Here is a 12031-nt window from a genome sequence, read left to right as displayed (position 1 = left end):
GTTCAGCAGAAGAAAGAAATTCATCAAGGTTTCGAACAATTTGAGGGTGAGTAAATGACGACAGAATTTTCATTTTTGAGTGAACTATCCCTTTAAGTGCCATATTGTAGTTTTAACTCGATTTTGAAAGAAAATGCTTGTGCTGCGTCTTGCAAAATAATGTTCATTAATGTTTTTAGCATACGTCTGGGTGGTTGATGGATACTGTGAATGGTTCTGGATAGTTACTGGCCCAGAGATTCCATCCTCAAGTCTATATTCTGGTTTTGTGGCTCAATTCCTCCAAAGTCAAATTTTTTTCTCCCTCAAACAGTGTAGGATGAGTTACAGTATGTGCCAAAGTGCAATTCTAAAGGTTAGAAATGTCATTAAACCCCTAAACCTAGTATGAGCAATAGTAATGACACCACTAAATATCTTTGTTCCATCTGTTTGTGTGTTTTCAGGTGTAATAACCGGACGCAGTGCGCTGTTGTGGCCGGACCGGATGCATTTCCTGATCCCTGCCCTGGAACATACAAATACCTGGAGGTCCAGTATGAGTGCGTCCCATACAGTATGTATCTGTTTAACATTAACATGTCTGCATCTAATGATTTTTTTTTTTTTTTCAGAGATCACGTAACCCAAAGTCTTTTTTTCTTGCAGCTCAGTGGGAACGGCCGCATAAATAACTGATTTATTCCCTTCTTTTTCCTGCAGTTAAAAGTCTCTCCTTCATTTGAACTCATCCATTCCTATCTGCCGTACGTGCATGTGTGTGTGAAAGTTTGTGTGATGACTTTGGTTACTGTGAGCTCTGTGATAAACTATGTAAGCGTTGCACTTTGTCAAAATGAGTAAGTTGCCAGATAGCTAATGATAGCGTTTGGCCATGATAGATTCGCTCTTCTGTATCTTTAGTTATGAGACCGAAGTGTCGCATCCATCTACCTGCAGGAATACCTGTACATGAGCTGCGGTATTTATTCTGTTAGCTTTTCCTTACGCCAGTGTTCGTCTTTAGTGATAAATGAAAGCCGCACTAGCTTCACTGTTCAGTGAATTGAGTTTAATTGTTGCAGACTAAAGCTAGAGGAATCAAGGACTGTTTTATGTCAGCTTTTTGCACATTTACAAGTTTGGATTCAGTAAGATTGTACATTAAATGGATCAAAAGTGACAGTAAAGACATTTATAATGCTATAAAATATATTTATTTTAAATAAATGCTGTTCTTTTGAACTTTCTCTTCATCAAATAATCTTGAAAAAATTTTTTTTACCATGTTTCCACAAAAATATGAAGCAGCACAACTGTTTTCAACATTGATAATAATAAGAAATGTTTTTGAGCACTAAATCAGCATATTAGAATGAATTGGGAAGGATCATGTGACACTGAAGACTGGAGTAATGATGCTGAAAATTCAGCTTTGCATCACAGGAATAAATTACATTTTACAATATATTCAAATAGAAAATCGTTATTTGAAATTGTAATAATATTTTGCAATATTACTGTTTTTACTGTATTTTTTTTTTATCAAACAAATGCAGTCTTGGTGAACAGAAAAAAAAATTAAACAATCGTACTGACCCCAAACTTTAGAATGGTACGGTATGTTCTGAAAGTGATGTCATCACTTGACTTTTGGAGTGTAAAAATATGTGGGTTGAAATATTACAGTCATTAAAAAAAAAAAAAAAAATCAGTCCAGTCAATAATGGACTTAGTCAACAAAACTGTTCAACACAAAAATAGAACTTAGAAGAATCTTCATTTAGCTCTTTTCCATAAGAAAAAACATTACTCGACATGACTCATGCACTATATTTGCACTATATATATGCACTATATTTTAAGTCTTTTGTTCCTCACATAAAACTACCATAACTTCAGAAAGCATGGAATTTAACACAGCTTTTATAGTGATTTGTACATTTTTGAGTTTGATAGATGCGATTTTGAACATTTGTTACATGGAAATGCAAAAAATTTAAAATTTTTGGATTTAGAACGTTTGTAAATGTGAACGTTTGTCATGCCGGTAATTCAGAATGACAGAAAGTTTTTGGGTGAATGATTCCTTGAATATCAAATTGTCAATTAACACAGTGCAAACAGAACAACTCGTCTGATGGCTTGAATCCTCACAGTCTCACATGTGTAATTTAATCTGAGTTATCCAGAGGACGTTTGAGATAGCGTTTATTTGTCACTGTCAGAGCACATTCACATGTGTTTATGTGAGAGAGACACATTCAGCTGTTTATAATAATATTATCAGTGACAAATGCACCTCAGCGCATATTAAATCTGTCATTCTGTGGTTGTATGAAAGAAGAGCAAAGAAGGGTTGAAAGGCTTGATGAAGAGAGGACCAGATACTGGAGGAAGACTAGATGAATTAACTCATTAATGGAGAGGGAGAAAAGGGTGGAGCTTGTAATCGCAGAGCAAGGCGGTATACAGCAAGTTTACCTGGAAATACCTAAGGGAAATCTACTGCGTTATACTCATCCATTCAAAAGTTCGGGTTGGTGAGATATTTTAATGGTTTTGAAAGAAGTCTCTTCTGCTTATCAAGGCTGCATTTATTTGATCTAAAATACAGTAAAAACAGTAATATTGTGATATATTATTACAATTTATACAACAGTTCATTCTGGTTCTCGAATCTGATTGGCTGAGAGCCTTTTCCAACCGTGCAATATTCCCCCAGTATCAGCACTGGAACCATGTCACCGTTTGTATCACTCCTGTTGCAGCGACTGTCATGGCGGTCAAGCAAATCCACCATATTTTTTACTGTTACAATTTTACTGTTGTTGTGTCAGTGAATGTAGTTTTAAGAGTTTTTTTTTTTTTTTTTTTTAGGTGAGAATGTAATTAATGAGACCTCAAATATGTGACTCATATATAAACATAGCACCTATTTTACAATTTAGACCCTTTTGGAGATGTGAGCTCCAGGCCATCCATTACTCATTCCAGAGCAAATCGATTTGGTTTAAGGGGAAAATTAAATTTCATAACTTTATATTTAGGCTAACTTAAATCCTGTACTAGAGCTCTGCTTTTGTATGTTTGACTGAATTGTTTGCTTCTGTTTATTTCCTATGATCTTTTATAATGGCGATTGTTGTTCATTTAAATATTATTGTTCAATAAATTTTATTTTATATAAATAATATGCCGTATTTGGTATTTGAGAAAGGGTCAGTTAGTGATCGTGATATGGACTTCAGTGAAAGTTACATTATTATACCATTAGATGGCAGGAAAGACTGTCTTTATGAGTGAGTCAGTAGCAAATTGAAAAGGACTGGTTGTAAACGAGGAAGTTGTTTTAGCGCTGTTATGGGAAATCCCCTTAACTTTTAAAAGGACAAAGACAAAAATATCGCTTTCCTCAGTGGACATTCAAATTGATTTTTTTTATAATGGATATAATATTATGGACATCGACCTGAAGAATGAATGCTATATCAGATGCACGTAATACACTCGTTTAGTCGATCTCTCTCTCATAATACCATAATACTCTACATGATATATTAAGCTTCAATGAAGAAACTCAACGTTTCTTCGTTGCTAGTTCTAAAGTAACATTTTAAAATTAGTAACGGAGGCTTAGGGCTAAACTGTTAAACTGTCAATCTGAGATTTGAATCCGTGGCGGAAGGAAGTAGTTACGCATGAAAGAGGGTTTTTAAAGACACTCCATTGTTGTTTCTTATTTATTTACACACTTGTGCTATTGAACTGTTGTATAAATGCTATATCGCACTCGTAGCCGTGTGATATGGCTCTATATCAGCACACTGTGATTACCTATGGCACGAGGCCGCCTTGCTGATATACAGCCATTTCGCACCGCTACTCGTGTGATATTGCTCTTTTAAAATAACTATTTTCTATTGTAATATATATTAAAATATAATGTATTCCTTTGATGCACCCCTGCTAAATAACAGTATTTCTTAAAAAAAAAAAAAAATAGTACTGACCCTGAACTTTTGGTTACTTTTTTTTATTTTTTTATTTATTATTATTATTGAACTTTTTGATAGTGTACATGATATTGAATTTGCCAAAGTATGCAGTATAGTGCAGAGTAGACTGTGTGGCATATATGCTTTATCCCACAGTACAATGGGTTTGATTTGACCCTTGAATAGTGTGATAAATGAACCACAAGTAATAACAGGAATAATTTGTTTCACTTGACTCAGTTGATCAGAAGTTGCAAAAAATTGACACAGAATTATATTAAATTGCAAAATAACAATTTTTATTTGTGAGATGTCTGGATGAAACTCACTGAATTAAATATGCAGTGTGTGACACATGCAATGAGGTCACGTCATCATAACAGTGCAACTGTTGTTGCATAATGCATGTTGTTTCACACTATTCTGAGAATAGTTGTATTCAGTATGCAGTGTACATGACAAGAGTGTTGGCTTGAGAGAAGTGAAGAGGGCGGGGCTTTGTCAGAATAGTATATTTACTAAAATATTTTTAACTCAAAATTAGTAAAATTAGTAAAATGCGAGAGAAATTTTTTAATCTCTGAGAAAATAGGTGGACAAAACTTACAGAATTAAACATGCTATAATGAGGGCATGTGACAACAATGTAGCATGCCAAAGTTGGAAATATTTATTGATTCATAATCTGTACTCGTTTGCATATTATTTAAAAAAAATAGTATGTAGTATGCAGTATACTGCATTAGCATTGCATTCTGAACTTGCATTCTGAGTCAGAGATAATAGAAAGGGGGTGGCTTTTGAACTCCAAACAGATAAGAGAAGTGGGTGGAGCTTTCAAATCCACAGAGAGAATGTAGGTGGCTCTTGAAATCTAGTGGGCGGGGCATCTAAGGTCAGGTGAAAGTGATGTCATATGTAGGTGTGGTATTTGCTAAGATTCAAAATATTCTATCTAGAGTGAAAACATCTGTACTGATTTATAACTTTTGTATACAGGTCTTGGTTTGATTGAAGTTTTACTTGTCAAAGAAAGAGAAGAGAAATACTGAAGGGAGGGATATTTGGTGGACAAATGTGTGTGTGTGAGAGAGAGAGAGAAAGAAACCCTTTGGCGTTTTGCTGTGGAGAATGGTGGTAGGTATCGTGTTTGCTGTAGGGAAGGCGTTTGATAAGAGAGTTTGACGTGTGTTAGTATTCATTGAGAAAGACCACCAGTGAGTGTCTGACTGACAGCCAGCGTCTCTCCCTTTACACATCAAATACAAAACCCACCGGGACAGTGAAGGTGATTTTGTGTTCATGCTGACCCTGAGTGATGGACACTGCAGTTGGTGTCTGGAGCTCATGGTGGCATTATTATGTATTTCAGGTTTGACCTTGAATTCTTCTGCAGAGTTTTTGAAGTGCACACACATACTCACCATCATCATACTGTCTTTCGGATAACCAATTTATACAGTTTCCGTTTAAATTGTATAATCTTTCTGATTTTGAAGGGGATCTATTATGCCTCTTTTCACAAGATGTAGTCTCTGGTGTCCCCAGAATTTGTCTCTGAAGTTTCAGCTCAAAATACCCCACAGATCATTTATTATAGCTTGTCAAATTTGCCCCATTTGGGTGTGAGCAAAAACACGCCATTTTTGTGTGTGTCCCTTTAAATGCAAATGAGCTGCTGCTCCCAGCCTGCTTTCCAAAAGAACAAAAGCTTTAACAGCTCGCGCTTCAGATACTCAACAACAACAAAACTGGAGAATCTCACACAGCCAAAATGATGATTGTCAGTAACGGTGTTCAGCCTTACATTGTTCAAACCGGAGTTGGACATTGATGGAGAGACTCAAGAAGAAGTTACAACTTTTAGAATGCAACTGGATGTTTGTGAATGGTTAGTGGATAAATTTGTAGTTGCTGTGGAGTTGATTCAACCCATCGACTAGCAGCTGTCATGTTAATCTTTTGTGCAAACTGACCCTCGTTTGTGTAGCAGTCTGGCTTAAAATGGCAACATGGCAACAACTCTTCCTCTTCTCTAAAGCAGCCCAACACCCCCTCACCCCCTTTGTTGCGTGTTCTCGGGGGCAGGGTTTATGTAAAGAATTTTAGGGTTTGTGATGTCACCAACTCGGGAAGAAGCTTGTTTTCATCCCTACCAGCCATTTGTTGTAGTCCTTAAAAAGCAATTTCTGTAAAAGCATTGAACTTTGAGCGTCATAACTTTGCAGATGTTTGTTCAAACAGCAACATTACACACTAACTAAAGTTAAAAAAGTGAAATCATAATGAAGGACCACTTTAAAATACTTGTCAACTTCTGTTTTTAGTGTGTTTCTAAGCAGTTGCAAGCAAATTAAAATCTAAAAAATGGAAGCTGTTCCATAGTGAGCGAGGGACAAATAACGGCTGTCTTCACATTGACTGCTGATATTGAGCCAATGGTCTGTTCAGACTCTTTACCAGGTGTACCACAGATATTTAATTAGAGCTTAATTACTTTTGCCTTAAATCCAGTTCCCAATAATGCCGTTTCAGCAGGACCGAGGAGAATGGCTGGCCCAGCATGCATTGTGCTTGTGTGTGTTCAGATGCGGCCCTTTGTCTTTTGTGTGTCTGCACAGAGAGAATTGCTTTATGGATTCTGGCCTTTATGAGGGCAATAGAATGAGAGCTGATTGTTTTGGCAGGTTTTTTTGCACCTGCGTCTTTCTCTCGCCGTAATCAATCTTCCTTGCATAAGCTGATATCGTTCTGTGCTGTTCGCATGCAGTGTTCTGTAGTCCTGCCAGACGATTCGCCATCATCGGCCTTTTAACAAACAACACCTGTGCTCAATCTGTGAGCGCATGCTCACTTACCTGTCGCAGTGTTACCAGGGCGACCCACTGTTTGCTCAACACTGCCTTGTTGAGTGTTGTCCAATCAGAGCATGCGATCCGAGCATGGAAATCAGTAGGTTGGTCATATTGGCACCCGCCGACCTTTTGCTAGTATGCAGCTGCGTGATGTGCAACCAATCAGCGGTTGTTAATTACCCTGATGCTGAACGCCAGTTAATTGGTCTTGGCAGTATCTGGATGCCATCAGGTGTTTATCATACGCAGGTGATTACAGGTATCGGTTGGGTTTGAATCCGATTAAAACCAGAGCCAAGACATCGGCTTGTTTCTGGACGTGTTCACCCGGCCCTCCTGTGACCCGCCAAGCTGCGCTGAGAGGTTCAGAGGAGATTTGGAGAGATCAGAGCCTCCAAATAAGCGTCCACTGGGCTTTCGCCCCAAAATCACAGAATATAATCAATGTGGACAGCGCTGAAGACCGCCGCCGTGCTGGAAAACAGATTGTGCCCACAAGCAGCTCGCGGAAATAATCTAAATCTCCTTTCCAACCGGCTTGGCTCTTCTTGAAGGTTTTCGATCCAATTGTCCACAGAGGATGTGGAAAAAATCAGTATCAGATTATGGATATACAGAGACTGAAACGATAGCCTTGTGGGTTTATTAATTTAGGTTTTTTTTAGGTCAGTAATTGAATCAACAAGGACCTAATGAGTCCCATGTTTCATCTGCTTGTCTGAATTTTGACCCTGAAGAGGAAATGTGGCCAGAACAGAAGTCGAGTCAGCGTTTCAACACAATAACTTGGGCACACTTTTTAAAAGAATGTGGTGCACTTTGGTGTCCAATTTTTTAAGACATTAGAGGCACTAATCCTGTTGTTGTTGTGAGAATCAACTGAGCATGAAATGTCAGTAGTTTTAAACATAACATTTTCCTGCCTCCCTTTAAAATTATGATTTTCGCCTTACCGACCTTAGAGTGACCTATAGACAGGGTCTAAATTTAACACTCACCAAGTGCCAAATGTGAGTAAAAAAATCGGCACTGGAAAGTATATGAAACGGTGTCAATCGCCAGTTGGCCGGAAACATTTTTATGAATTGTAACAATGCAATGTTGTGAGAACATGAATGTGAACAAACATGAATGAGACTCGGGACAGATGACATACCAGTGCTGCATTGTCTCAAAATACACAAAAAGGAACTCAATTCGCCCAGAATCGACAGCGCGCAAATACTGAATTGAGCTCTCTTTCACGTCTTCTTGCGCTTAAACAGACATATTCAAACAAAATTATGCCAAAATGCCTGTCTTGGGAAGTATCCTCGTAAACATAGTCAGTTATGTGTTAAGGGAATGTAAACAGTTGAGAAAGAAAACGCATGTGTATCAGTATATTGGATCCACGACGCCAGTTTACACTTTCTTCGTAACTTGAATACGGAAGGCGGTCGTAACTTGAATACGGAATAACTTGATAAATATGATTTTTTTTTTTTTTTTTTTTTTTTTTTTACACAAACGCTTCTCCTCAGAAGGCCTTTATTAACCCCCCCCGGAGCTGTGTGGAGTACATGTTTTTAATGGATGGATGTGGACGGAGGCACTTTCTTCAGCTCATACTCGTGACCCCTGTTCACTGCCATTATAAAGCTCTGATGCGTCAGGATATTTATTAAACTATATCTGATTGTGTTCATCAGAAAGAAGAAAGTCATATACACCTATGATGGCTTGAAGGCGTGTAAAGCTTGGGCTAATTTTCATTTGAAAGTGAACTAATCCTTTAAAGCAACTGTTTTTAACATTCATAATAATAAGAAATACAATGGATATTATTTTACAGAAGTATTCTTTTACTGAAATATTATCAATATTATTTATGTTACCAATTAAAATTCAACAGATGTCAAATTGATATACTGGTTGTTGGATTTTAATTGTTTGATAAACTGTATAGGCAGGGCCTAAAACTAACTTTTTGCCAAACTTGCCAATTTTCCAGCCATTAATATTTTTTAACAGCCATGAAACATCTAGATTAATCCTTATTAAAGTTACAAATGTTAAGAGTCAAGAGCAGTGAGTGACTTTGTTTGATTAATGCACTCTTGCTGAATAAAAGTATTAATTTCTTACAATAATATAATATAATATAATATAATATAATATAATATAATATAATATAATTAGACATGTCCCAAATGTTAACTTTAATAACCAAAATTGCAGAACTCATAACAAAATGAATGAATAGAAAATAAAACTGCTCATGTGATATTTTATTTGATCTCCTGAGGTTGATGGTTGACATTAAGCACTGATCATTTATAGGAAAAGAAGAGAGAAAAAAAAAATTAATGGAATCATGTGCTCATGTCAAATCACTGCTGTAGCATGGTAATGATTTTAACCTTGTTAGTGTACTTAGTCTTCGTTATTAGCTGTCCGGTTTTTATTTTAATTCAGAGAGATTATTCACGCATGAACGCCTTTAGCTCACACCTGCTGTTGAACATGTTCTGCCTATGTCTGTGTGTGTGTGTTTATGTGTGTGTGTGTGTGTGTGTGTGTGTGTGTGTGAGGGGATTTCATACACCTGACTGGCATTTCTGTGTGGTTCTGATCAAGTGTGAAGAGTGAGATTGACCGGTTATGTTTTGTGTCAACTGGACTGTCTCTCTTTATCTCAGACAGCAGCTAGATATATTTGTGCATTTAGCTGCATCTAGCAAACTGTGCACAAAATATGTGGCCAAATATTTCACATATGGACTACAAACATATTTCAATTTCCAGTGATCATGTATCTGTAAGTTACTGAAATTATTCAAATGAGTTCCAGTTGAGTGTCATTAAGATGGTGCTTTAAAGAAGTACACTTATTTAAATGTGTTGACTAACATACTAAAACACATGTAAAAAATTTTTAACTATATTATTCGAAATTGGATTTAAAGTGTATTTTAATTATGAAATAGCATATAAAGATGTACTTAAGTCCTGCTTAAATGGGTCAAAAAACAAAATAAAAAATCGTAACTATTTTCATTTAATATAAATATAAACTGTAATGCAACAGGAAGTTCCTGCTAATAGGATGCAGCAATATTAGCATTTGCATTTCTCATTGTTGTCTTTCTCTATAGTCCGTGTTTATGTGTTTGACTTTGTAAAGAGCTGGTGTCAAGAGTTAATTGTTGATCCTGCAGTTCGGTGGAAATCACAGTCCCAAAGCACTTAATTTCCCTTTAACACACACACTCACAAACCCTCCAGACGCACTACAGCAATCAAGAACAATCACCACCATCACAGCATTCATTCATTTTTAGATTTTTAAGTGCTGTCAGGGTCTCCTGTGTCTGAGATGGGTGAATCTCACCAAATGTCTGGGTCACATTTCAGCACAAAATAAGAATAAAAAAGAAATGACATTTGGCATTAGGCTTACGCTTTATCAGAAGCGATGTATGCAGTCGTTCAAGGTACATTTTCACTTTGTGTTTGTGGAAACAAAAGCATGACCGTGGCTTGGAGTCGTTAGTGTCATGTTTTTCCATTGAGCTTCAGGAACGAAAATTCAGGAACAGAAGCATGAAAAAGACCCTTATATAACATAACGTGTTCAAATGCTTTGCTTATGAGTTTTGTTTTGTTTGTTTTGTTTTGTTTGTTTTATCCCGATGATGACTGTCCTTAGATATATTACAATTAAAATAAAATACAGAAATGCATTTTTATTCACTGTAAATCAGCATACTGTAAATAAAGGCTCAAATAAAGCAACAGAAATGTGCTTAATTGTCATCAAGATAATGCCTTAATATAAAGAATAGTAATTTAACTACTACTACTACTACTATTAATAATAATTATTATTATTAATGTTAATATTATTGTTGTTAATTCATATTTTATATTACAGAAATAATGCCATTTTATTTATTTATTTTTTTTTTTTTTTACTTGAGGAGAAATGTGCTTAATTGTCATGAAGATAATGCTTTAATGTTAACAACAACAACAACAATAATAATAATAATAATAATGTTATTATGTAGTATTGATTATTGTTAATTATAATATGTAATAAAAATGTACTTGGAGAAATGTGCTTAGTTGTCATAAAGATAACCTTAATGCAAATAATAGTAGTAATAATAATAATTGTTATTATTTTATATTGGTAATTATTATTATTATTATTATTATTATTATCAATATATATATATATATATATATATATATATATATATATATATATATATAAGTAAATTATATTATATACAATTATATATTATATAAATAAATATATTTTTACTTGATATATTTGCTTAATTGTCATAATGATAATGTCTGTAGTAATAGTAGTAATAATAGTAGTAGTAGTAATAATATGAATATTAATAATAGTTAATAATAATAATAATAATAATAATATGAAATCAATTTTACATTGTCATTGTTACACATGTTACATGTAGTTACTGTAGTAATAACTAGAAATTATACATAATAATATGCAATTAATCCTAAACCAAACCCTCATCCTAGCCCTAACCCTATAGTAAGTACATGTAGTTAATTATTATTACTCAGTACTTAAATGTATAATAACACTGTAATACTGATACTTTAAAATAAAGTGTAACCAAATAAATATGTTTTATTTACTTTAAACAAGATGTAATTACTTATTTCTTTGATTTTACTGTATTTCTTTTCTTGGACATGTTGTTGACAGCTGTCATGACCCCTCTCTCTCTCTCTCTCTCTCTCTCTCTCTCTCTCTCTCTCTCTCTCTCTCTCTCTCTCTCTCTCTCTCTCTCTCTGCGAGTCAGAAATGATTGCCATGTATTGACACACTAGTTGTAACACAGTTGACTTGGTGATTGATGCATTGACATGGTTCAAGTGATGTAGTTGCCCGTAGCAATGGAAGACACCTGGACACTTGAGGAAATGTGCTGGATTCACACGTGTGTGTGTGTGTGTGTGTGTGTGTGTGTGTGTGTCTGCTCAGCTTGGCCAGTGAAACACCTGCAGCCTGTAGTCGCTAAATCATCTGTGCTGACATGCTCTAATATGTTTACTCTTATCAGCTACACACACATTTCGATTCATTCATAATTCACTGCATAAAGACAGGCCACAACAACACTTGCCCCGCCACCTTAGAGGTCAAATAGCAAACGGTTTAATCCGAGT

General features: G+C 35.5%; 1 protein-coding gene across 22 annotated transcripts in view; it reads left to right on the top strand.

The window, feature by feature from the left end:
* The window catches only part of LOC127515855 (adhesion G protein-coupled receptor L3-like), a 342582-nt gene that overhangs the window by 181401 nt on the left and 149150 nt on the right, over positions 1-12031 (top strand). For all 22 annotated transcript variants that reach the window (XM_051899977.1, XM_051899970.1, XM_051899965.1 and 19 more), the window contains exon 4: positions 447-556. In XM_051899977.1, the coding sequence (XP_051755937.1) occupies positions 447-556 (110 nt within the window). The remainder of the gene's footprint in view (positions 1-446; positions 557-12031) is intronic.

The sequence above is a fragment of the Ctenopharyngodon idella genome, chromosome 7 (assembly GCF_019924925.1).
Source record: "Ctenopharyngodon idella isolate HZGC_01 chromosome 7, HZGC01, whole genome shotgun sequence".
Lineage (NCBI taxonomy): Eukaryota > Metazoa > Chordata > Actinopteri > Cypriniformes > Xenocyprididae > Ctenopharyngodon > Ctenopharyngodon idella.
Note: the sequence above shows the minus strand (reverse complement) of the source record. Positions and strands in the feature narration are given on the sequence as shown.